Source organism: Oncorhynchus mykiss, chromosome 19 (genome assembly GCF_013265735.2).
Source record: "Oncorhynchus mykiss isolate Arlee chromosome 19, USDA_OmykA_1.1, whole genome shotgun sequence".
Lineage (NCBI taxonomy): Eukaryota > Metazoa > Chordata > Actinopteri > Salmoniformes > Salmonidae > Oncorhynchus > Oncorhynchus mykiss.
Genome location: NC_048583.1, coordinates 33448308 through 33474231, shown reverse-complemented (window position 1 = coordinate 33474231; position 25924 = coordinate 33448308). Strand labels below are relative to the sequence as shown.

The following is a 25924-nucleotide window of genomic DNA, read 5'->3' as shown; positions in this document are numbered from 1 at the left end:
GCAGAGTGAAGGAAAAGCAGCCAACAAGTGCTCAGCATATGTGGGAACTCCTTCAATACTTTTGGAAAAGTATTCCAGGTGAAGCTCGTTGAGAGAATGCCAAGAGTGTGCAAAGCTATCATCAAGTCAAATGGCGGCTATTTTGAAGATAAACAAATAAAAATATATTAACACTGTTTTGGTTACTACATGATTCCATATGTGTTAATTCATAGTTTTGATGTCTTCACTACTATGTAGAAAATAGTAAAAAGTAAAGAAAAACCCTTGAATGAGTAGGTGTTCCAAAACTTTTGACCGGTAGTGTGTTTGTGTGTGTGTGTATATACATACATACTGCCTCTCTACTTAATATGATGACAGCCATTCAAATGATATGTAATCTAACACAAAACTAATAATGTAGACATCCAAGCATGTGGATGCCACGCAAAGTTTAGATGTGAATGGAAATTATATGGTTAGAAGTGAACTAATGTTTCCCTCATTGATTGAACAGGGGTGTATTCACACAAAAGAAAAATGGGCCGAAACGTGGAGGGACCTACCTGAATTTCTCCTTAAGAAGCACTTGTTTTTGTTTTCTGTTGCAAAATGTTTTGCTACACTTTGCACTAATGAATACACCCCAGATGGGCTACGACTCCAACCCCAGACCTTTGCTGTCTGTAAGACCTACCAGCAGCATTTGAGCTCCCTGGTTAGGAATCTACGTCCAATGATAACATTGTCTTTACTCTGTTGTCATTCCCTCATAGAGGTTAAACAGTTCAAATTAACACCTATTGTACCATGAAATTAAACTTAACGTCCAAAACTTAATTTTGACTGCATGCCAAACTAAAATGATGAAATACTGCACTGTCCTGTCCTTGATCTGTGCCTGGCTTTAGTGATTATTACAATCCTAATGCGGTAAGTATGCTACTATGATAACGACACTATAATATTACGTGTGGCTATTTCTTGTCCGCTCACGATAACTAAGCATTAATTTCACTATATAAAGGCTCACAGAAAATTGGTCTTGAGTTGAATGCTGGGCGAGGTCTTGCTGGGTACTTGAAGTTGTGTGGCCTTGGCGTTGACACTCTCCTGGTTGCCCTTTACAGCAGCCTCCAGCCTGGCTTTCATGTGGGGCGAAGAGGCCATGAGGGCCTTGAAGACGGACGAGTGCTGGGGGCCGATGCGCATCAGGTCCTGCAGAGCTGACTCGTGCAGGGTGCGGGCGGACGCGGGGGCAGAGGACAGGGCATTCTCATCCAGTAGAAAGGAGATGAGGATGGGAAGGAGAATGGCCACTAGCTGGGGACCTGGAGGTCAAAAGGTCAAAACACAACCCGAATAAGACCTCATCATGGGACAGAGACAGAAAAACTGGAAAGGAAAATAACCTATTCAGAAAAAGACGAATAATCTTCACCACTCGAATGACCACAGCAGTCAAGAGTCTGAGGTAACCTAGCCTACTCACGGTGCATCTCGTCGGCAGCGAACACCAGAGCCTCTAGGGCCCTGACTCCATCCTGGATGGCCTGGAGCTCTTTGGAGCTCTGGGGCCTCCTCCTCTCCACCCCCTGCAGGTGTCCCACCACACAGCTCCCCAGGCCCTGGATGAAGGGCACCGCCACCCCTGTCTTGCTCTGGAACACTGACATCAGCAACTGGTAACTCCTGCTGAGCACCTGAGGAAGCGTAAAGAAGGTGTAGAATCAGCTGTGGACACAGCCTTTAAATATGCTAATTATTGGGAAGAACCTCTTTGCATTGAATGCTTGAAGAGAATGTAATACCGAGGAACTTTGAACAGTAACTTGAAAAGTTGAATATTTAAAATACTTTGAGTCATCATAAAAACAGTGTCACCAAGGAGTCCTAAAAAGGTGCTTTTTCCCCCTCCTTGTATTTTGTTGGAACTACTTAGTGCTGACTTACCACAGGGTCCTTAGACTCCAGGCTGGCTTTAAACTTGTCTATGCAGCGTGTCTGCAATGGCTGGGCTGTGGTGACCTCAGGACTGGCAGTCAGCAGGAAGATGGTGAGAGCTGTCAACAGACTGACCTCATCCACCACAGGGTTGGGCTTATCTGTCAACAGAGACGAGAACACAAAGCGAATCATACATCCAGCTGGAATCTTATTTAACTTCTAATTTAATTATGCATTCTAAACCACATTTTGATTTCTAAACCCAAGGCTAAACTTGGAAAGCAATTGAAGAACTTAAAATCTGATTGCGTATGTGTAGACTTTCAAACCAAAAGGCCATGACATTTGCTGAAGGCTGGTTTCTGAATGAAGGGGCCTCCCGTGTCTTCACTGACTGTGTGCGTGTGTGATTATGTTTTCTATGTGAAGTGCCCTCCCGTCCCTGACGCCGTACCAGAATCCCAGAAGTCCAGCAGGGTGTTGAGAGCACAGCGCAGCAGGTGGGCCCAGGCCCCGCGGCTCTTCTCTGAGCGACTCATAGGGGAGGAGAGCACAGCTCTCAGGGCCTGCAGGGCTGCAGGCACTACCAGGCCCAGAGCCTCACCACCCCCAGCTCCACCACCACAAGGCTGCTGGACCAACTCCCTCAGCACCCCCATCAACAGGTACATTAGTGTAGGCAGAATGGAGACACTACCTATGGGAGGAGAAGAGAGAGGTTAACCATTAACCACACCATCATAGAAAAGACGAGAAGTGACGAGAATGTTTAATCAGCCTGAGTGATCATCCTTTAAACGAGATCAAGTTGTTTCTAAAAGGGCTTTAACGCATTCATTTGCAAATGAGTATTCTTCCATTTGTGATCAACTGATCAAATAACAATCAATCAATCACTCTCAATGACTCAATTAACGATTTATCATGATATTGACCTACTCTCTGTGCTGTTGGCATTTAGCAGCAGTGCTGGGGTAAATTCTACTTTAATTTAGGACGTTAACTGAAATTCCAATTCCCTTTATTGGGATTGAAATTGGAATGTCCGTTTACTTCCTGACTTGGTTGAATTGAGCCAAGTCCTGATTATCAGGCCCAGTTTGGCTTACCGTCAGGAGAGCAGATGGATGGCAGGTCAGACAGGATGGCCAGAGCAGCCGCCACTTGTCTGCAGTCACTGTCACTCAGACTCAAGGACGAACCTCCCTGGCCCCCGCTGGGGCTGCCGGCCAGCTTGGGGCTGAGCTGGGGCAGTTTACGCACCAGCACACACAGGCACAGCTCCAGGGCCCCGAACACTAGAGACCTGCCTGGAACCAGGCCGCCGGTGTCCCGGCCCTCCCCAAACTCAGGAACCGTCTCCTTCTCTGCTGCCCCGTCATCCACTGAGGGAGAGATAGAGTGAGAGAGACACACACACGTTTAATAAAAATAATACAATGTCCTACCTTGCACTGGTAGAACACATGTGCTAAAGTTGGTAACACCCCCCGTCAACAACTGAGAAGGGCCACAGGCAGAGACATAACTTTTTAGAAATTGCGGTTACTTCCTTGATCGATCCCGCATACAAGGCAAGTGTTCCTGCTCCACACTCACCCTCAGCACTGTGGCGTTTCTCCTTGACGTGCTCCTGGGCAGCACACACCACCTGTCTAACCAGTTCCAGCACGGCCAGCTGCACCCCTGGGGCCTCCCGCGTCACTATCAGCCTGTGAAGCACGCTCAGCAGTTCCACACTCAACACCTGGTCATTGCCGACTTTTGACCGGGGCCAGGAGACCTCTAGCAGAGCCTGCAGGGCCTGGAGGCAGGAGGAGATGTTCTCCATCTGGTCATGGGAGTGAGGAGAGCACAGGAACTCCACACTGATGCCTACAGACAGGGAAAACACGACGCATCAAAAAATATCTCCAACTACAAAGATCACCTGCTTCAAAAGCTTATTTTTGTAAGAAGGATATTCATAGAAAAGTGCCCTTGTGTCAGGTCCATTTGCTTCTCACCCAGGATGAGGTGGAGTCGGTCAGAGCTGATGTCCTCAGGGGACTTGACGGAGGCCAGGGAGGTGGACTGGCCCATGGAGGTGGGGGTGACGGGCCGGGACAGGTTGGCAGGGCCGTCGTCCACCATGATGAAACCAGTGCTGTTGAGCCACAAGGCCGTGGCATGGAGGATGGGAGCCCAGGAGCTGCAGTAGTGGGGTCTGGCCTGCTCCGCTGTCTCTGCTGTGTAGAATGTCCCTCCTGACGCTCGTGCACACACACACAGGTTAGATCAATACAATTTCCCATCAACGATACATATGTTAACTACAGTGCACACTTAAATTAATAAACCACAGCATTAGTGATGTGCCGTTCGCAAATTATTCATTCTTTTTGAATCCCTTTTTACTGACTCGAGAGTCATGACTCGTCTTTCAGAGTGACTCGCTCATTTTAGTAATTTGTTTGACCTGTTGGCCGCAATGCATTCTACAGCAGGATTAATACGCGCTCTTCCGGTGACGTGCTCCGACAAACTGTCTGTGTAGGTCATATATGCGCTCGAGGTCTTCACGGATCCACCTGGACCCGAATACCCGAGAGGGTCCGGATGCAGAATTCTAAATAAAATGTCCACGGGTCTGGGTCGGATCTGATATGATTGTCACGGGTCTCAGGTATGTGTGATTTTAACTGACTTGTCCAGAAAGATCCATATAGATCTGAACACGACCAGTAGAGAGAAATTGTATCATTTATGCTGCTGCTTTTTGCTGCTCACGAGAGTGGCGCGTGTAGCTTGTCGTTGATGTTGGCCAATCATAAGTCATCAAAGTGGTACTAGGCTACAGTCACACCCAGTGTCACCTCTACCTCCTCTCACTCACGCTTTATCAGCTCTGGTTAATAAAGTAGCTTCAAAATGGACTTTGCTGCTGCTTCCCTGGATCCGACCAGGTCTACACAGAACGGGTCTAATATATATTTTTTTAAATGTATCCATGTTGGGTCCGGGTGGGAAAGCCCCAGGTCCATTTCAGAACAGGTCCAAAGGCCCGCAGGCAAAATAGATCCAGCTGCAGGCAGCATAGAGAATAAAAAAGTGTAGAACGGATAATAGATTGCGTGGCGCAAGAATGAATGCAATTTATTGAATGTTACGGACACAGCTTTGTAGAACCAAAACATACACAGCCTCTGCTCAACACACTCCAACACGAATAGTTTGGTGGGCTGCAGTTTGCAAACAATATTGTGCCCATCACCCTCACTGCAGTCAAGTAATGTATTCCGCCAAGAGTCGTTCACAATCTAGCCTGGTTGTGGCCACAAACTAGACCTCGTTTCAAATGTACCAAGACAATCTTTCTTGTATGCCTAGCAATCAACAAATGTACATTGTTTAAAGCATGATTTTACAAGTCTCAGTCACAAATGACAGCTCAAATAAGCCCCTTATTGTGAACGAGAGGCTTTGTAGAATCATGACTCTTGAGTTTTCAGTTCATCGTTCACCGATAGGGGGTCCTGCATGCTCTGAGCATGACTGAATCAAATGAACGAAATGGGTCGAAAAAAAGAGTCCTTTAGACTGAACGAGTCAAAAAGATCCAGAATCAGTAAAAAGAGCCAAACTTCCCATCACTACAGAGCATTTGCCTACATGATCTACCCTCTTCACAGTGTGTAACACATACAACCCCACCAGATCTAGAACACCACCTGTAGCCTGCGGTCCTTACGGTGACCTCACCTGTAGCGGGTAGCTGTGCCGAGTAGTCCTGGGGGAGGGTGAGGAGAACGTAGTCCTGTAGGGCAGCCAGCCACAGACGGCTCAGCGTAGCCAGGTCAGTCTGGACCAGCGTCAGCAGCCCTGGCCCTCCAGCCCCCCCACAGTCCTCCTCTAGCAAGGGAGAAGCAGCCTGCTCACCCTGCCTCCCTGGGCCTGGCCCTGGGATGGGGCTCTCCCTCGGTCTACTGCTGCTCTGCACCGCCACAATGTACACCTGGGAGAGGAGACAAACACAGTGTTCATATTATTAGATGTGCAGTCTAGATATAAAACCAGACAACCAATTAGCAGTCAGGATGAACAAACTGTCCGTAGTAAAGTGTCTGTATGTGTCATGTGTCTGGGATGAATTTTCAACTCTGTTGCACATAGACACAGCGGAGGATATAGAAAGTGCCAAAAGAAACAGCACGAGACTAAACCTGTACTGGAATGACAGTGACTTCAACCAGGAGTTCAACTAGTAGAGGATGTGGCTTTTAATGCAAGTGTTGATGGATGACAGGCTTGGACTGGGATCAGCCAGCAATGACTTACCTCAGCCCAGGCCTTGAGCACAGCCAGTGTCTCCATGGTGGATGTTCCCTCGTTGTAGAGCTGACTGGGCACCTCCTTCCCTGCCTGGACCTTGACCAGCGAAGAGGCCAGGAGCTGATGCACCCTCCTCAGATCCCTCAGATCACTGACCACCCCACTGGCGATCCACGCACTGCACACCTGTCAGGCAGCACAGTGGAAAGACTATATATTCAGTGATAGCTCAAATCAGAGGACCATATTCAATCATTATTTGTTAAAAGTAGAAAATAAAGTACAGAGCACTAGATGGCCACACCTGGCAGGCTTTGGCTGTCACATCAGGAGGTGCGTCTGCAGTAAAGGCTGGTCTCAGAGCAGCTCCAACCTACGCATTAAAAAGAGAGAGGAGTCTTTGAATCAGCCTGGAACGCTCATTCCCCCATCCGTGGTAGTAGAAGACATGACAGAGACTCACGTTAGCCTGATACTGCTCCAGGATGACGTGGCCAGGGAACTCCGGCTCTGGGATGGCAGCGAACTTGCGGATGATGACCAGTAGAGTCTGTAGGCCAGAGAGCCTCAGCTTGTCACTGTGGTCAGTGGCGGCCATGAAGGCCATGCGGATCAGGGCAGCCAGGTGAAGGACCAGGAAGTCTGGATATATGACGTGTGAACAGATGTTCAATAACACATGGAAATGGCATCTAGATGCTCCACAAGATGCCATTCGAATAAAATGTGTGATTAAACAATGCATTGTTTTTGTTAGGAAGAGTAGCAGGTGGAAAAGGACTGAAATTCCATCTGACAAAAGTCTAAGCAGAGTTTTCATTTGCTAAGCTTTCGGTCTATAATGACCTTTGTCGGAGCAGGGACACTATTGAAAACAGCTCATAAGGTAGGTAAGTTCCCACAAAATGGCTTCCCTCACCGGTGGACTCATGCAGGCGGTGCTCCTGGGCCAGGGCCATGTCGAAGTGTGCAGGGTGTCCGTGGCTCTCACACAGGGCGATGATGCGACACACGCACTCCACAGCAAAGACCCGCGTGGACCAGCGTAGGTTGGTGAAGGGCCCGCTGGACTCTGACGTGGCGTGGAAGACTGACGCATCATCGTCCCTCTCTCCCTCCTCCTCCTGGTTGGTCTCTACCGGGGCTGTGGATTCTGACACAACAAACCACAGAGACAGCTGGGGTGAAGTAGTATAGCCATCAACTTAAACTACATCCATGCGATAGATTGCATCAGTAAGGAGAATATTTGGCGTCAAATAAAGTCCTTTTGACATCGGCCTTGTTGGGTAGAACACTACACCCAGTAACAGAAAGAGAATGACGTCTCTTCCGTTTGACATCACACCCACCTGCAGAGGCAGACAGGACGTCTTTGCAGAGTTTGAGCCAGTGGGCCAGTTTCCCCGTGGCGATGGAACTCATCATATGGACCAGAGTCTCCTGGATGTCCTGACAGAGACGGGGGTCTGACTCCCGGTCCAGCAGGCTGAACAGAGCCCCCTCCAGGCCCACCTCCTTAATGGTCACATCTGTGGAGGAGAGGAGACACTGGTCACAATGGGGCTTCTCTACAGCATATTATTAAGCTACTTAAAGTCTGTTAATTATTCAAAAGTCCATTTGCACATGCTGAGCATTACAAGAAAAGTATAGATTTGCTGGTGAAGGTAAGTGACCAGACATCTCGGCTTGTATCTCAGTGTGTTTGTGTCTCAAAGTGTGTGTTTTTTTTGTCTCACCAAGATGTGTGTTGTCCCTGCGGGGCAGCTCCTTGACAAGGGCCACAGCATGCTCAGACACCTCCAGGGCTTCCTTCTGGGCCAGCTGTCTGAGACAGGCCACCACAGCACGACGCAGAGACAGGTACGAGCTGCAAAGGTTCACCTACACACACACCAAGCACATACGCACACGCAGAGACACACACACACACACACACTTAAGCAACTCAGCATATGAGGACTACATAGAGGTACTAAACACAGGTAGAGAGGGTGACCATTCTGTCTGTTTTAAAGTCAAAGTAGTACATCCCATCATCAAGAAGAGATAAGCACTTTGGTTGAAATACAACTGAATTAATAAACAGGACAGACGTGAACTGAGAGTGAGATCTCATTACAGGGCCCAGTCCATCCATGTTAACAGTCTGACTACTCTGTTCAAAACCCCAGTAGAAACACTATCATAGAGAAGTGGTGGCCATATTCATTTTCAGCTAAACATCATGTTGGAACGGATACAAATAATTGCTGTGAGCAGCAAGCGAAACCGAAATAGAGATATTTCAGCTAAAAGCAATTATTTTCAGTTTGTGTGTCAACAACTGAATCCAAAATCATTTGGCCTGCTAACTGGAAAATCATATCAAACCAGGGGGAACAGAAAATAGAACAGGGTGTGAGTTCCAACACAGACGATAGACGACAAACAACGAGCAATAGAAATGTTATTAGCTCTCTGGGAGAGGACACTATTGACCAGTCCTCCCTGGTACCATGATGCTGTTAATCACCCTGTCATATCACACAAACAGAAGCCTTTCCAGAGGATTCGCCTGGTCCCAGATCTACCGGTTCCGTCTTGCCAACTCCTATGGTCACGGTCACGCCTGAGTTGGCAAGACAGCACAAACAGATCTGGGACCAGGCTAGAGGAGTGTGGGAAATCAGAGGAACTGTGAAGGATAGTTTTACTTGTGCCAGTGACTACTTTATATTTGATTGATGCTATTTGATTGATGCTATTTAGACCTGTGTCATCAGATCAGTCTTTACAGCTTGTATGGTAATTTGGTCAAAGGGCATCATTCCTCAGAACTGATAGCAGAACACACTACTCCGATAAATAGAGCAACAAGCAGTTGACCGAGGCTCGTGGGGGACTGTTTTTACCCCTTGACCTACACTAGTGATCCGAATAGCCATCCAGTGTGAAGAAAGGAGGATTTTGAGAAAAGAGCCACTGACGCAAAAACAAATCCTTGGCACTACCCGTGGAGTAGAGGGCTGTGAGGGAGGGAATCGGCTCATGCTCGCTGTGGATGCCTGATAAGGTTAGTTCAAACTCACAGAAGAGAACCAAAATGACAAGAAAAAGACAACCAAAGTGAAAATCAACAGGGTGACAAAGAAAACACTGCTAAGAAAGTAGGAGCAGTGCCAATAGCAAAATACAACTTGACACCGCAACTCCTGCAGGCAGGGGAAAGAACCTACCAACATAGAATAATCCAACAAGATTCCCTGTATGAGAGAGAATACACACGGTCACTACAGAGGAAGCCACTACAGAAACACTCACTGGGACATTATGGCTTAACAAGTTTAAAACTAAATTGATCACGTCATTTGCCCGACAGACAGAGAGGCGTGTTGGAGTGAGTGTGTGCATGACTGATTGCTGCCTGAGACTAATAGAATCCTTAGCTCAATAGCTTAGCATTAGCCAGGAATGACATTAGCTAATTATCGACCTAGGTATGAAACAGCTTCTCATTAGCATTAGCTACCTAGAACCTTGGCACAGTTTAGGATTAGCTTGGGGCCACTACTCACACAGAGGCTGGGCACCAGGCTCGCCAGGTTGACGTGGCGCGGGGCGAACATGTGCAGCTGCTGCAGACAGGAGATGGCCTGGGCCTCGACTAGACAGTCTGGACTGTCCTGCATCACCGCACAGCCCACCAAGCACGACGTCCGCAGGGCCGACACAGACTGGCCCTCGCCTGGGGCACAAAATGGGTCAGACACTAATACACATACCAGGGTTACGGCACACCTACTGTGTAGTGCCAGTTCTACAGTCTTAAAAAAAAAAAAGAACATAGAAAAGGTGAAAGCTGGATATTGAGTGAAATTATGAATTACGTGCAGCAATATTATGAATATTACATTTTGCAATACAATCCAAGAAATCAAATGTATTTTCTCTGGTATTAGATTTCTACTTCCCAGTGACTCAGCGTGTGACTATGAGGTGAGTAGAGTCACCTTGTAGGTCAGGTCCCAGGGTGGTGACGAGGGCATTGAGGCAGCGGCCCAGGCTCTGGTGGACCTCTACGTGGGTAGGGGGGATAGACAGCAGCAACCTCAGCACCAGGGTGAAGCTAGCCTCCACGTGGCCATGGTACAAAGGACCAGCATGATCTATCACCATGGACAGAGAGTGCAGCGCCCACCTCTGGTACAGACAAAGAGGAAACAAGAGTCATTGGTTGAGACAACTCTACATGTTGACAGAGACTGTTTCCGGTTAGACCTTTTCAATGTCTTTTTAAGCTGTGGAAGTGATGCAAAGGGTCCGTTCATACTTCTGGAACGTTTGTAAACCGCTGTTTTGTGTGTGGCGGTAGAAACAAACTCTGAAGTAAATCTGCTTGGTAATCATTACTGTACCTGGACCTCGGGGGAGGTGCTGTCCTGGGACAGGGTGAAGAGGATGCCCACACAGGCAGACAAGTGCTGGGGAGAGCTGATGCCCCCTACATAGCGGTACAGTGAACCCAGCGCCAGGGCATGACCCGTACGAGTCACAGCATCCCGGGCTGTCTTCAACCTGGTGGGGGTGAGATGGGATCAATCTGAGGTCCTACGCATTGTCCAACTGCTAAACGGATGTCCAACCAACACACAAACGTCACAACATTAGCTTAGAACACACTCTAAAATGGACTCCTAAATGAAGACCATGCAAGACATTGCAATATCACCAATCCTGGTTGATGTTTTGAGACTGGTGCCAGTGTGCTAGTACATTTCTATTTTACACTTGAGTAATTTAGCAGAAGCTCTTATCCAGAGATCTGACAATTAGCGCATTCTTATTAAGATCCACTGGGGTGGAGCAGAACTGAGATCACCGTGTCCAGCAGGGCTGAGAGGGAGGAATACCACAGAAGAAGAGAAGTTAAAATGTGTCAAAACTATACTCTTAGACAACCACATCACAGCACCATGAGATTCATTTAAGATACTTCCTTGAAGAGGTAGGGTTTCAGATATTTTCGGGAAAATGGGCAGGGACTTTGCGGTCCTACCTTGGGGGGGCAAACTGCTTCCACCATTGGGGTGCCAGGACAGAGAAGAGCTTTGACTGGGCTGAGCTGGAGCTGACCCCTGCATACCAAGAGGTATGTAGCCTACGGTGTGTGTGGAATGGGATTGGGGGTTGACCACTCACTTGTCGAAGCTGACCAGGGTCATGGAGACGGTGAATGCAGGGTCGTTGACCACCTGTACCAAGCGAGACAGTCCCTCAGCAGCCATGCAGCGCAGCAGGGGGTTCGAGCTCTCCAGAGCCCCCACCAACAGACCCAGAGCTGGCTTCCGAACCTCTTCTGGACCCAAACCTACCCGACTGGAGCCTAGGTGCTGTACACAGAGAAATGAGAGAGGGGTTAACAACTGTGGGGATATCCACAAATTGTAATCGCGTAGTTTGTCATAAAAAAGGAAATTGCACTTGTTGCATCATTGATGAAATTGTGTGAAAAAGAAAAGCATTATCATTCACCTATTGACAACGTCTGTAGACAAAAAACAAAACATTCTATCATATAGGTTGGTAATCCAAAGGCAAGGCTACCGGGGCTACCAATATGTCAGAGTTCAGACTCTGAGTGTATACCTTCAGGACACTGCAGAGGGAGGCAGTCACATGAGTCTGGACAGTCTGCTGACGAACACCCTTCAACTGCTTCAGAGACTCTGTGAACTGTTCCAGAATCTGTGTCCTGCAACAAGGAGAGACAGGCGATGAAGCACATAGAGCCACATAGTAAGAAACTTAGGCAGTTGGCATGTCTGTGTCAAAGTAGAGTGGGTGTACTAAGTTTTACTATACTGTACTTGTGAGTACCAGAAGTCCTCACAAGAATAGTAAACCAACTCAAATTGAGAAGTGAGGACATTTTGCCAGTCCTCACTTAGGTTAGGTTTAGAATTAGGAGTTAATGTTAGGATTAGGGAAAATAGGATTTGGAATGGAAATCAATTGTTGGTCCGTTAAAAGTCCTCACAAGTAGAGTAAGACATAGTGAGTGAGTGTGTGTACCTCAGTGGGACGATGATGTGGGGAAAAATGACTCCAAAGAGCTGTACGGCAGCGGTGGTTAGGGCAGCAGGTGGGGGTAGGGGGGCGGGAACATCCTGGCATTTCACACAGATGGTGAAGGGGTCGTACTCCAGGGTCCCTCCCCCAACACTGCTCCTCTGTAACTGCAACAGACAACACAGCAAGGTCACACACCTAGGTCTCCACACACACACACACACACACACACACACACACACACACACGTCTTTCTCTACGCACACAGAAAGCACTACGTTTGAACGGCTGCATCTCAATCCTAAAGGTTTGTTTGTCCTCCTTCACAGATGCACACAATCTCTACGGTTTCACAGCACCAAGTGATTGAGTGTGAGAGAGATCCAATACATTAGTTGTATTTGTAATGATATGGTTACAACTCCCTTCGGTCTCTGACAGACCTGCTCTTCTATGTAGTGCTGGTCCATGTCCTGCAGAGCGGGGCCCAGTAGTGCCAGGTCATCACTGTGACAGAGGGGTGGTAGTAACGTCAGCTCTGAACACACCACGTTCTCTGGCCCAGTGATGTCTGTCACCAGCTGCTTCAGCACGATGCCAAAACTCTCTGTGTGGATGGATGGGAGACATCAGGGTAACATATCTGGGGTTAGCAATCAATACCACAGCCTTGATGTCAACATCAAGAGCACAATGCCAATTTACATAGACAAGAATGTTGTCAAACTCTGTGTGGAAGGGGGAACAGAAGAGAGATGTCTGGGGTTAAGGTAAGTGATTTTATATCAAATCAATTAACCTCAAACAGGTTAAGACCTTAACCAACAATGCAGTTCAAGAAATAGACTTCAAAAAAGTACTTACTAAATAAACAAAAGTAAAAAATAAAAAGTAACAATAAAATAACAAAAACAGGGGGTACCGGTACCGAGTCAATGTGCGGGGGTACAAGTTAGTCGAGGTAATTTGTACATGTAGGTAGGGGTAAAGTGATTATGCATAGATAATAAACAGCGAGTAGCAGCAGGGTACAAAACAAATGGGGAGAGGGGGGGGGGGGGGTCAAATAAAGGCCATTATGTTTATTAGGATCTCCTTTAAACCACCAAAGGGCTAGTCTTCCAATGTATAAGCGTCTATGACTTGCAGTCACAGAGAGTAGCATTGAAAAGAGCTCTCACCTTCGTATGTCTTTGGGGGCAACAGAGCCAGGATCTCATAGACCCTCAGTCTGAAGACTACTGAGGTGTTTTTAATCAGGTTGCCATAGGATTTGATCAGAGTAGGCACCCTGCAATACACAAGCATATAGGTTTCAGCCCCCACCCCAAAAAAGGCAGCTTATTAAACAGTCTCAAGTCAAGTATACTCTTGTTTTTTCAGTTTGGTTAGAAATAACACAGTACACAATCCGCACTCAGAAGGAATGAGAGAAGCAGTTTGGCTGACTGTGTCCTTGAACAGTGAACTGTTAAGTGGGGACTTGGCAACGCACCAGAAATGTTCTTGGATATTGATCATCTAACACGGAGGTACTTTTAGCGCTAGTGGTATCCTTCGGGCCAGAACTAAGTGGCCGTCTTCATCAGTGATGAGGTTTAAAGTCTCTCTGGTCAAATATCCATCCACATTAGCATACCACCTCATATGGAAACAAGTTTTATGCAGAATTATTTTTAGCATACTTAGGTGTACGAATACGAACAATGGAACATGGTCTGTGACAGAGGTCTGGTGTGAGAACTTGGTGTGACTCACTTGGTGAGCAGAGCCACAGCACAGGCCAGGGGGGTCAGGAGACGACCTATGACATCATCAGTCAGGAGATCTCTGCAGTGAATCACCAGGCTCTTCATGGCTGGGACAAAACAACAGCATATCAACATTAGGAGACATCAGATCGACCTAGAGGTGAAAGTTAAAACTTAAACTAACATAAGCATTCAACTGAAACAACCCGGCTTGTGTTCAATGAACGGTGAGTATAGAAGAGTGCGCATCTCACCACACAGCGCCCCGGCGCGGCCCTCCAGGGTGACCTGCCAGGTGAAGTGGTCCCCACGGCGGAGCTCCATGTCCAGGTCTCTGATGGAGGGAGGGAAGGCACACCTCCACAGCACCAGCATCCTGGGGAGGTGGTGCTCTACCACCGCTGGACCTACAGACGTTAATCAACCTTCATTCACATTCATTGCACACAAAGACAGCAGTAGTTGGCAAGGTGTGAGAAAGTCCCAGATCTGAAGATGCCTAGCTGCCGAATAAAAACACCAGTTTTTTTTAAAATGAGGCCATTTATTTCCATTGGTCCAGCAAACACATCAGCAGAGGGTGGATGGACATACCTAGGGTATTGAGGGAGGAGAGCAGCAGCCAGCCAGCCTGTGTGCGTTGGATGGAGATGCGGCTGTTCTGAGTGGCTGAACGGAGCAGGTCCTCGGCCAGACCCATCACCACCTGGGAACAGAGGGTCACTTATCGTTTAGATACCTGTACTATTACATCCGCTCCCACTGATTTAGTGGAGCATCTGACTGAACTATGGAAGAGCCATTAAACAGACATAAATCACAAATAGTGTGCATACAAGGCCTCGACTATAAACAGGCCTATGTGTATTTGTTGCTAGCTCAAGGTTACCCAGACGAAGCCCAGTCCTTACATTGCCTTTAGTGTGGGGGATGCCCAGTGGGCAGTGCTGCACTGCCCCCAGCAGGGCGGCGATAGCGGAACTGTACCCGGCCACGGCCTCGGGGCAGGACTTGAGGGCGTTGAGTCTCTCTGCACAGCGGTCCAACAACACGGCCCCCTGGGAAGGCAGGGCCACGGCCACACAGCGTAGACACCAAGCAGCCGCTAACCGTGCTGACACACTGGGGTGGAGCAGAACTGAGATCACCGTGTCCAGCAGGGCTGGGAGGGAGGAATACCACAGAAGCAGAGAAGTTAAAATGTGTCAAAACTACTCTCAGACAGGCACACACAGTATATTGAGCCTTGAGCATTTGTCTGTGAAACTTGGTAGGTAATATATAATAAGACGTCGGGCTCTGTTCCACTAGTCTATTTTTATCCTGTCATAGAACCTTCATTAAGGCTCCCAAGTGGCGCAGTGGTCTAAGGCACTGCATCTCAGTGCAAGAGGCGTCACTACAGTCCCTGGTTCGGCTGCATCACATCCGGCCATGATTGGGAGTCCCATAGAGTGCCACACAATTGGCCCAGCCGGGGTAGGCCGCTATTGTAAATAAGAATTTGTTCTTAACTGACTGACTTGCCTAGTTAAATAAAGGTTATATAAAACATATTTGTTGTTGAAAATGTAGACTAATGTTGTTTAGCACAGAGTCCTGAGTCAGCACAGCAGTCCAGGCGCTGTGACCTACTCACCTCCACAGTTTCTCTGCCCTCCCTCTCTTCTTTCTCTGTCACGCTCCCTCCCCCCCTCGCTGTCACCAACTCTCTCCCCTCCCCTCGCTGTCACCAACTCCCCCCCCCCCCCCCCCCCCATCTCTTATCACTCTCTCTACTCTCTTTGTCACCAACTCATCTTCATAGACCACTGAACACTCCCATGCAATACAGAGACTGCCCACATGGCATAAAAACCACACACAGCTTTTCCATAATACGACCATTTAACGCAGATTCCTCAGGGGACAGAGCTGAAGAGACAAGAGACTGGGAACAAGTCTCTGTGCGTGTGTGTGTGTGTGTGTGTTCAGGCCCCACCTGTGCTGGTGTCAGTAAGTAGCGATGCAGCAGTAGAGGCCAGGCCCTGTACCAGGCTACCCAGCTCCAGCAGGGCACACACCAACACATGCTGACTGGCAGCTACGTCTGTGGTGGTGACCCGCGTCTCCACATTCCCATCACACATGGCCGCATCTGGAGGGAAAAGATGACCATGACCACCAAGGAAAAGCACTTCAGGAGTCCCCACTGTCAATCTGAAAGGCTGACATGCACATAATGACATCGTCGGGCCTGTATGAGATCATCATTCTTCTAACCACTCAAACAAAACTGGCACTTCATCAATTCGCCTTTCCTAGATACCTTGCACCCTCCCCTTATTTCTCCCATCACATTGGAGGAGAAGATCCGAGGTCCCTCCACTCTGGCCTTCTCGTCCAATGCGTTTTGAGAAACAGCGAAGGAGAGGGCGTGACAAAAAATAAATAAATAAAAAAACTAAAGGAAAGACGAATTGGGGAAAAGCCTATGTACCATTCAAGAAGTGACATTTCTGAGAACATCTTTCCGCAATCCATCCTTATCAATGTGTAATGGTCTATTAAAGCTTCCCCTCACCCACGGCCCTCTTCTGTTTGCCTATGGCCAGGCAGATCTCCTTGGCAGCAGCGATCTGGGCCTTCTCCCCCAGCAGAGATCCCAGTGTGGCCCTGAGGATGAAGGAGATGCAGCGTCTGCAGCACACGGCGTCTGCGGGAGTCTGGGTGGCCCGTGTTTGAGACACCAGCTCCATGAGCAGGACCAGCAGGGCGGAGAAGTTGGCCTCCAGCCACACGCCGCCCAGACACGACACAAACACCACACACGACTAGACAGAACAAGAACAAACTCAAAATCAAGAAAGAAAAGAGTAAGTGCGCCCCAATACATATGAGCACATGTATAGAGCCAGGAAATTTCCTGACCCATGTGACCGGACCAGGAAAACCTACTGGGCCAAGTGTTTCCTAGTCAGGCCACGTGGTCAGAAAAACACTCATAGCCTAACATGTAGGATGGAGACAGAGAGAGCTGACCTGAGTGATGCCGATGCGGATGTCTTTGCTAACAGAGCTGGTCCCTTTGAGCTTGTCTCCACTGGCCCTGAGGAAGCCAGCCCCACCACGCAGGAACCCCCCAGTCAGCAGATCCATCACCTCCTCCAAGGAGCTGCGTCTGGAGCCCTGTCTGTGAGCTGGGAGGAAGACACGCAGAGGAAGAGAAGGGTCAATATTGTTTTATTTTCAACTATATTCTATGTTATTTAATATACACTGCTCAAAAAAATAAAGGGAACACTTAAACAACACAATGTAACTCCAAGTCAATCACACTTCTGTGAAATCAAACTGTCCACTAAGGAAGCAACACTGACTGACAATAAATTTGACATGCTGTTGTGCAAATGGAACAGACAACAGGTGGAATTTATAGGCAATTAGCAAGACACCCCCAATAAAGGAGTGGTTCTGCAGGTGGTGACCACAGACAATTGTCAGTTCCTATGCTTCCTGGCTGATGTTTTGGTCACTTCTGAATGCTGGCGGTGCTTTCATTCTAGTGGTAGCATGAGACGGAGTCTACAACCCACACAAGTGGCTCAGGTAGTGCAGCTCATCCAGGATGACAAATCAATGCAAGTTGTGGTAGGAAGGTTTGCTGTGTCTGTCAGCGTAGTGTCCAGAGCATGGAGGCGCTACCAGGAGACAGGCCAGTACATCAGGAGATGTGGAGGAGGCCGTAGGAGGGCAACAACCCAGCAGCAGGACCGCTACCTCCACCTTTGTGCAAGGAGGAGCAGGAGGAGCACTGCTAGAGCCCTGCAAAATGACCTCTAGCAGGCATGAAAAGTGCATGTGTCTGCTCAAAAGGTCAGAAACAGACTCCATGAGGGTGGTATGAGGGCCCGACTTCCACAGGTAGGGGTTGTGCTTACAGCCCAACACCGTGCAGGACGTTTTTCATTTACCAGAGAACACCAAGAGTGGCAAATTCGCCACTGGCGCCCTGTGCTCTTCACAGATGAAAGCAGGTTCACACTGAGCACATGTGACAGACGTGACAGTCTGGAGACGCCGTGGAGAACATTCTGCTGTCTGCAACATCCTCCAGCATGACCGGTTTGGCGGTGGGTCAGTCATGGTGTGGGGTGGCATTTCTTTGGGGGGGCCACACAGCCCTCCATGTGCTCGCCAGAGGTAGCCTGACTGCCATTAGGTACCGAGATGAGATCCTCAGACCCCTTGAGAGACCATATGCTGGTGCGGTTGGCCCTGGGTTCCTCCTAATGCAAGACAATGCTAGACCTCATGTGGCTGGAGTGTGTCAGCAGTTCCTGCAAAAGGAAGGCATTGATGCTATGGACTGGCCCGCCCGTTCCCCAGACCTGAATCCAATTGAGCACATCTGGGACATCATGTCTCGCTCCATCCACCAACGCCACATTGCACCACAGACTGTCCAAGAGTTGGCGGATGCTTTAGTCCAGGTCTGGGAGGAGATCCCTCAGGAGAACATCCGCCACCTCATCAGGAGCATGCCCAGGCGATGTAGGGAGGTCATACAGGCACGTGGAGGCCACACACACTACTGAGCCTCATTTTGACTTGTTTTAAGGACATTACATCAAAGTTGGATCAGCCTGTAGTGTGGTTTTCCACTTTAATATTGAGTGTGACTCCAAATCCAGACCTCCATGGGTTGATAAATTTGATTTCCATTGATAATTTGTGTGTGATTTTGTTGTCAGCACATTCAACTATGTAGTATTTCATAAGACTATTTCATTCATTCAGATCTAGGATGTGTTATTTTAGTGTTCCCTTTATTTTTTTGAGCAGTGTAGTTTCTTCTAAATCCCACACTACAATCCCACATAAGTAAGAAACACAGTTAAAAGCAGACAGTTTAATCCCAAAACCTCAACAATCGCGATTCTACCAACTCTTGTCATCCATTGTAGCCTACTGTACCAGTGGGTTGTTTGGGCTCTACGGCTGTGGCCAGCAGGGTACCCAGCAGTTTGGAGATGGCCACACGCACATCGTAGTTGGAGCTCTCAAACGCCCTGAAGCAGAGCGTGGCTACGTTCTCCAACTCTGAAGTCCACAGAAACACAGCCTCTCTCTGCAGCTCCAGAAGACACTGCCAGACATCACACAGACATTTAGAAACATACACGGACGGCAAATATGTTACATACACCGTCTTATCTACAGTTGAAGTCGGAAGTCTACATACAATTAGGTTGGAGTCATTAAAACTTGTTTTTCAACCACTCCACAAATGTCTTGTTAACAAACTATAGTTTTGGCAAGTCGGTTAGGTCATCTACTTTGTGCATGACACAAATAATTTTTCCAACTATTGTTTACAGACAGATTTTTCATTGTATCACAATTCCAGTGGGTCAGAAGTTTACATACACTAAATTGACTGTGCCTTTAAACAGCTAGGAAAATTCCAGAAAATTATTACATGGCTTTAGAAGCTTTTGATAGGCTAATTGACATCATTTGAGTCAATTGGAGGTGTACCTGTTGACGTATTTCAAGGCCTACCTAAAAAACTCAGTGCCTATTTGCTTGACATCATGGAAAAATCCAAAGAAATCAGCCAAGACCTCAGAAAACACATTGTAGACCTTCACAAGTCTGGTTCATCCTTGGGAACAATTTCCAAATGCCTGAAGGTACCACGTTCATCTGTACAAACAATAGCACGCAAGTATAGACACCATGGGACCACGCAGCCGGTATACCGCTCAGGAAGGAGATGCGTTCTGTCTCCTAGAGATAAACGCTCCTTAGTGCGAAAAGTGCAAGTCAATCCCAGAACAGCAGCAAAGGACCTTGTGAAGATGCTGGAGGACACAGGTACAAAAGTATCTGTATCCACAGTAAAACGAGTCCTATATTGACAAAACCTGAAAGGCCGCTCAGAAAGGAAGAAGCCACTGCTCCAAAACCACCATAAAAAAGCCAGACTATGGTTTGCAACTGCACATGGGGACAAATATTGTACTTTTTGGATAAATGTCCTCCGATCTGATGAAACAAAAATAGAACTGTTTGTTCATAATGACCATCGTTATGTTTGGAGGAAAAAGGGTGAGGCTTGCAAGCCGAAGAACAACATCCCAACCGTGAAGCACGGGGGTGGCAGCATCATGTTCTGGGGGTGCTTTGCTGCAGGAGGGACTGGTGCACTTCACAAAATAGATGGCATCATGAGGTAGGAAAATTATGTGGATATATTGAAGCAACATCTCAAGACATCAGTCAGGAAGTTAAAGCTTAGTCGCAAATGGGTTTTCCAAATGGACAATGACTCCAAGCATACTTCCAAGGTTGTGCAAAATGGCTTTAGGACAACAAAGTCAAGGTATTGGAGTGGCCATCACAAAGCCCTAACCTCAATCCTATAGACATTTTGTTGGCAGAACTGAAAAAGTGTGTGCGAGCAAGGAGGCCTACAAACCTGACTCAGTTACACCAGCTCTGTCAGGAGGAATGGGCCAAAATTCACCCCACTTATTTTGGAAAGCTTGTGGAAGGTAACCCGAAACATTTGACCCAAGATAAACAATTTAAAGGCAATGCTACCAAATACTAATTGAGTGTATGTAAACTTCTGACCCACTGGGAATGTGATGAAAGAAATAAAAGCTGAAATAATTAATTCTCTCTACTAATTATTCTGACATTTCACATTCTTAAAATAAAGTGGTGATCCTAACTGACCTAAGACAGGGAATTTTTTCTAGAATTGAATGTCAGGAATTGTGAAAAACTGAGTTTAAATGTATTTGGCTTAGGTGTATGTAAACTTCCAACTTCAACTGTATATGAAAAATCAACAAAAAAAAGACACGCATCAGTGTGAAATTAAGCTCAATTGAATGACCATGGTCTTAACTTTGTTGATTCAGTGAGACCAAAAGAACATAAACTGACAGTAATGTATTGCCTAACTTGATAGCGCCACCAGCCATACAGTGTATGCCCCATGGTTGGAGGGAGGAATGCATGTTTGAATGACATATGTCCTAACACAATGTAGAATGAGAACAATGTGTAATATGCTTAACGTGGTAGCACCATCAGCTGGCTATACAGTTTATGTATTCTCCATGAGTTTGGAGCAGCAGCAGTTTAGCTGGAGGGAGGAAAGCGGTAGGCAGTAGCTACCTTGGCGGCAGCACAGCGCACGGCCATGGAGCGGTCGGTGAGACAGGCGCGTGTAGCCTTGTAGATGTCTCTGTGACAGGGCACGGCGCTGACCCCCAGGCCCCTCAGGATCTTCTCCACGCTCAGCATGATCTCATAGCGGCCCTGGGACTGGAGCACGGAAAGACAACACAATTCATCAGTGGTCCTGTGTGGCTCAATTGGTAAGAGCTTGGCAACAGCCATGCCAAGGTTGTGGGTTCAATCCCCGCAGGGATTACATATGCTACACATACTGAAAATATAGGCACTCACTGTACTTTAAGTCACTTTGAATAAAAGTGTCTGCTCAGTGGCATAAACCTCAACATAGGGGCCCCACAAGAATAGCGTGCTCAACCCCCTCCTATACTCCCATGACTGCGTGGCCACATACGCCTCCAACTCAATCATCAAGTTTGCAGACAACACAACAGTAGTAGGCCTGATTACCAACAATGACGAGACAGCCTACAGGGAGGAGGTAAGGGCCATGGGAGAGTGGATCCAGAAAAATAATCTCTCACTCAACCTCAACAAAACAAAGGAGCTGATCGTGGACTTCAGAAAACAGCAAAGGTAGCCCCTATCCACATAGACGGGGCCGCAGTGGAGAAGTTCCACGGCGTACACAACACTGACAATCTGAAATGGTCCACCCACACAGTGTGGTGGAGAAGTTACAACAGCGCCTCTTCAACCTCAGGAGGCTGAAGAAATGTGGCTTGGCACCTAAAACCCTCAAACATTTACAGATGCACAATTGAGGGCATTCTGTCAGGCTCCATCACCACCTGGTACAGCAACTGCACCGCCCGCAACCACAGAGCTCTCCAAAGGGTAGTGCGGTCTGCCCAAAGCATCACTGGGGGCAAATTACCTGCCCTCCAGGACACCTACAGCACCCTCACAGGAAGGCCAAAAAGATAATTAAGGACATCAACCACCTGAGACACGGCCGGTTCACTACGCTATCTCCTAGAAGGTGAAGTCAGTGCAGTTGCATCAAAGCTGGTACCGAGACTGAAAAACAGCTTCTATCTCAAGCCCATCAGACTGCTAAATAGCCATCACTAGCCGGCTACCACCCGGTTACTCAACCCTGCACCTTAGAGGCTGCTGTACTATATACACATTTACTTGGAATCCCTGACCACTTTAATAACAGAACACTAGTAACATTAATAATGTTTAAATAATGTTTACACACAACTTTACTCATCTCATATGTATATAATGTATGCTATTCTACTGTATTTTAGTCAACACCACTCAGACATTGCTCAATCTAATATTTAGATATTTCTTAATTCCATTATTTTACTTCTATATTAGTGCGTATTGTTGTGAACTGTTAGATACTACTGCACTGTTGGAGCTAGGAACACAAGCATTTAGCTACACCCGCAATAACATCTGCTAAATATGTCTATGCGACCAATACAATTTGAACATTAAGAACACCTGCTCTTTCCATGACATAGACTGACCAGGTGAATCCAGGTGAAAGATATGATCCCTTTTTGAATCCACTTCAATCCGTGTAGATGAAGGGGAGGAGACCTTAAAGGCCTTGAGATAACTGAGACATGGATTGTGTATGTGTGCCATTCAGAGGGTGAAAGGGCAAGGCAAAAGATTTAAGTGCTTTTGAACAGGGTATGGTAGTAGGTTCCAGGCGCACCGATTTGTGTCAAGTGCAACGCTGCTGGGTTTTACACACAAAAGTTTCCCGTGTGTATCAAGAATGGTACACCACCCAAAGGACATCTAGCCAACTTGACACAACTGTGGGAAGCATTGGAGTCAACATGGGCTAGCATCCCTGTGGAAGGCTTGATACCTTCAAGAGTCCCTGCCCCGACAAATTGAGGCTATTCTGAGGGCAAAAAGGGGGATGCAACTCAATATTAGGAAGGTGTCCTTAATGTTTTCTTATAGTCAGTGTTTATCAGCTATTCAGACATAAAACACCGGCCTTCATATTGCCACTGGCTAGCACAGTGGTATATCAATACATTTTTGCATTACCATTGCAGATCCTTTAAATTGTACACTCACCTCTGCAGACTTTATGGCCTTCAACAAATTTGCCAAAGTCTCTTTAAATGTGTTGACAAGCAAACGGCCAAGCTGTTCATAAAGGGCACCCAGACAGGCAATGGCTGCCCTACAGACAAAAAAAAGGAAATCAGTTACAAAGTTCTTTCAGATGTTGAAAATACCATTCCTCTTGACTGCACAGTGCACACACTGTGTAATCCAAAGTCTTGGTTTTTTATTATTTTATTTTTTAAAGAAGTTCATTACATACTAGTGTAATGCTACTGTATGAATTTGCCATTTCGGTGAACAGTAGTTAATCATAACAAGAGTGATTTCAACAGCCATGTAAACATGGAATGTCATAGAAGCTTTAAAGTATCCCCATGAGTAACAAACATTATAATCATTAATGTGTAATCAGTCTGATAATTTATATGCACCATCACCCCTCTATAACTGATGGGGATTTCAGCTGCCGCAATCTACTGTACTTACAGTCGAGTTGGCAGGTAGCTGGGTGAGTCGTCCTTGCTGCGGATGATGTCATTGCACCTGTCCACCGTGTGGCTGGAGGTGAGTGAGTCTCCCACTCTGTAGAGCAGGGCCAGGCAGTGGGCTAGGAGCCATCGGGTCGGGGGTCCCGGAGAACCAATCAGAATCCCAGTCAACTGTTCGACCAGACACTTCTGGTTCTTCTTCACATCCACCTGGGAGAAAATACACTCAGTTCAGTTCATTTACTTGGCCTTTCACAAGAATTTGTCTTGCATTCAAGAGCACTGAGTTAAAGTCAACATGAAACCATCAACATTTATTGACAACATGACATAGATGACAGTAACGACATAAAACAGATCTCACATTCAGGCAACCCTTTTTTTGTATGATGAGCAACTGATGTTTTTTAATGGGATACTTCGGGATATTATATTAGCATTGAGACCCTATATCTACTTCCCCAGAATCAGCTGGAACTCGTGGATACCATTTGCTAAATGATAGTGGCTACTGGCAAGACAAATCACATCAACATTTCATCTGTAGTTCATTTTTTTCTTCATGACACAGAACCAGCAGAGCAGACCATGATTTAGCCTTTACAGCACTCACTGCTTTAATCACGCCTAGAAAGACATACTGACTGGCATCCTGCTAAAAGAGACGATCCCAGAAAAAGCACTGGGCTAATCTCAGCCTGTTCAAATGGCTCTCTTTTGATCTGACTCTGCTTAGGAATGCACCAAGCGCTGTCTGTCACAGGGGAGGCCATTATCTGCAAACACCCACTGGGCTCTCCCCTAGTCTCCTCCTTTCCTTATTCCTCTCACCCTGTCTGCAGCAGGGAGCAGCTTCTTCAGGAAGCGCAGCCACTCAAAGACAAATTCAGCCCTCTGGTGTTCTCCCAACTGGCTGCATGCCTCCTCGTTCAGGAGCAAACTGTGGGCTCGTTCCATTCTCCTCCCTCCTTCCCCTCCTCTTGCAGCCGCTCTAGGCCACAGTCTCTGTCTCCCTCTGAGCCGGACAAATTCCAAACTTCAGCCACAAACAGAAAAGGACGGCTTCTTCCCTCTCACTGCGGGAAAAAACTGCTCTGTTCCATCAAGACCTGGAAAACCTGCAAGACATCAGTAAAGAGACTCAGAGTTCATACTCCAATATATGTGAAAGGGGACACTCCTCGTGATAAAATGCACAGCAACCAGGTCACTCAAACAGAACAATTATATTGACGTTGACAAATAGCCAAATCTTAATCTCCTGCAAAGTAGGGCTGTCAAGTGAAGGGCACGGTTCTTCCTTGTTTTTTTTCGAGGAGTGGAAAAAGTGTAAGTTTATCTGGAACAGCACAGGCAATGAATTATTCAGACAGTCATCCCACAGGATCAGTGCAGAGTGTGCTGTTAGCTAGATCATCATACATTATTCTATTGAGAAGGCTCATTCAGGGAGGGGAATCACGTCTATTTTACACCTATGCTGACTAGTTACTAATCAAATAATAACGTTACCCCTCACTCCAACTTCTCGTTTCTTATGACCTGATGACTCAGTTAGCTAGCACTAGCTTTGATGACAGATGTAACAGATGTCAAATCGTGAGCACAATGTCAAATAGAGAGCAGGACATACAGCAATAACGTTAGCCAAGATCCGGCCGAATTGTGTAACATTCAAGCCAGCCAGCTAGATAACTTACGTTACTAGCCAGCCATATTCTCCAGCTTTTCCCAACGAAGTTAGCTGGCTAACGCTAGTTAACTGCCAGTTACAGGCAGAGCAGTCTTCGCTAGTTTGTAAAGAAAGACAGGCTGCTACTAGCTAGCTAACATATGCATTCCTATATGAGGTTAGCTAGCACTGCAAGCTAACGTTAACTTTACCACAGCTAGCAAAACATAGTGACGTTAGCTAGCTAACGTTAATGTTGGCACGCAAACGTATCTATCAGTAAATCCATCCTAAATAAAGATAAACGTAAAAGTTGTACCTGTGGCGAAAACTTAACTAAGTATTTGATGCAACTTCGGGTGAGATGTTGATGTTTCGATCCAAGATAATATTTATTTGTAGCTACACTGGCGAAGTGAACACATCTGCCGCTTTTCAACTAGGAATAATCGAGCGCAGAAACATCGATTGAA

The 25924-nt window shown here is 47.0% G+C and overlaps 1 protein-coding gene across 2 annotated transcripts; it reads right to left on the bottom strand.

Annotated features, from left to right (window-relative positions):
• Nucleotides 1-25924, bottom strand: heatr5a (HEAT repeat containing 5a). 2 transcript variants are annotated; one of them, XM_021573975.2, is made up of 36 exons: nt 25771-25924; nt 24611-24897; nt 23778-23989; nt 23298-23406; nt 21219-21368; nt 19002-19173; nt 17067-17224; nt 16609-16858; nt 16027-16182; nt 14957-15207; nt 14640-14751; nt 14300-14452; nt 14053-14152; nt 13476-13585; nt 12738-12901; nt 12298-12461; nt 11872-11977; nt 11425-11615; nt 10641-10800; nt 10236-10425; nt 9801-9970; nt 9462-9488; nt 7983-8127; nt 7593-7772; nt 7160-7393; nt 6704-6882; nt 6545-6613; nt 6247-6426; nt 5671-5923; nt 3936-4175; nt 3529-3804; nt 3039-3314; nt 2384-2626; nt 1936-2087; nt 1475-1685; nt 1-1313 (listed from the first exon to the last, which is right to left on the bottom strand). In XM_021573975.2, exons 2-36 carry the CDS (start codon nt 24734-24736, stop codon nt 1012-1014), a joined length of 6171 nt encoding a protein of 2056 aa, XP_021429650.2. In that variant the 5' UTR covers nt 24737-24897; nt 25771-25924; the 3' UTR covers nt 1-1011. The 2 variants fall into 2 exon arrangements, with proteins under 2 accessions (XP_021429650.2, XP_021429651.2); XM_021573976.2 differs by lacking the exon at nt 9462-9488.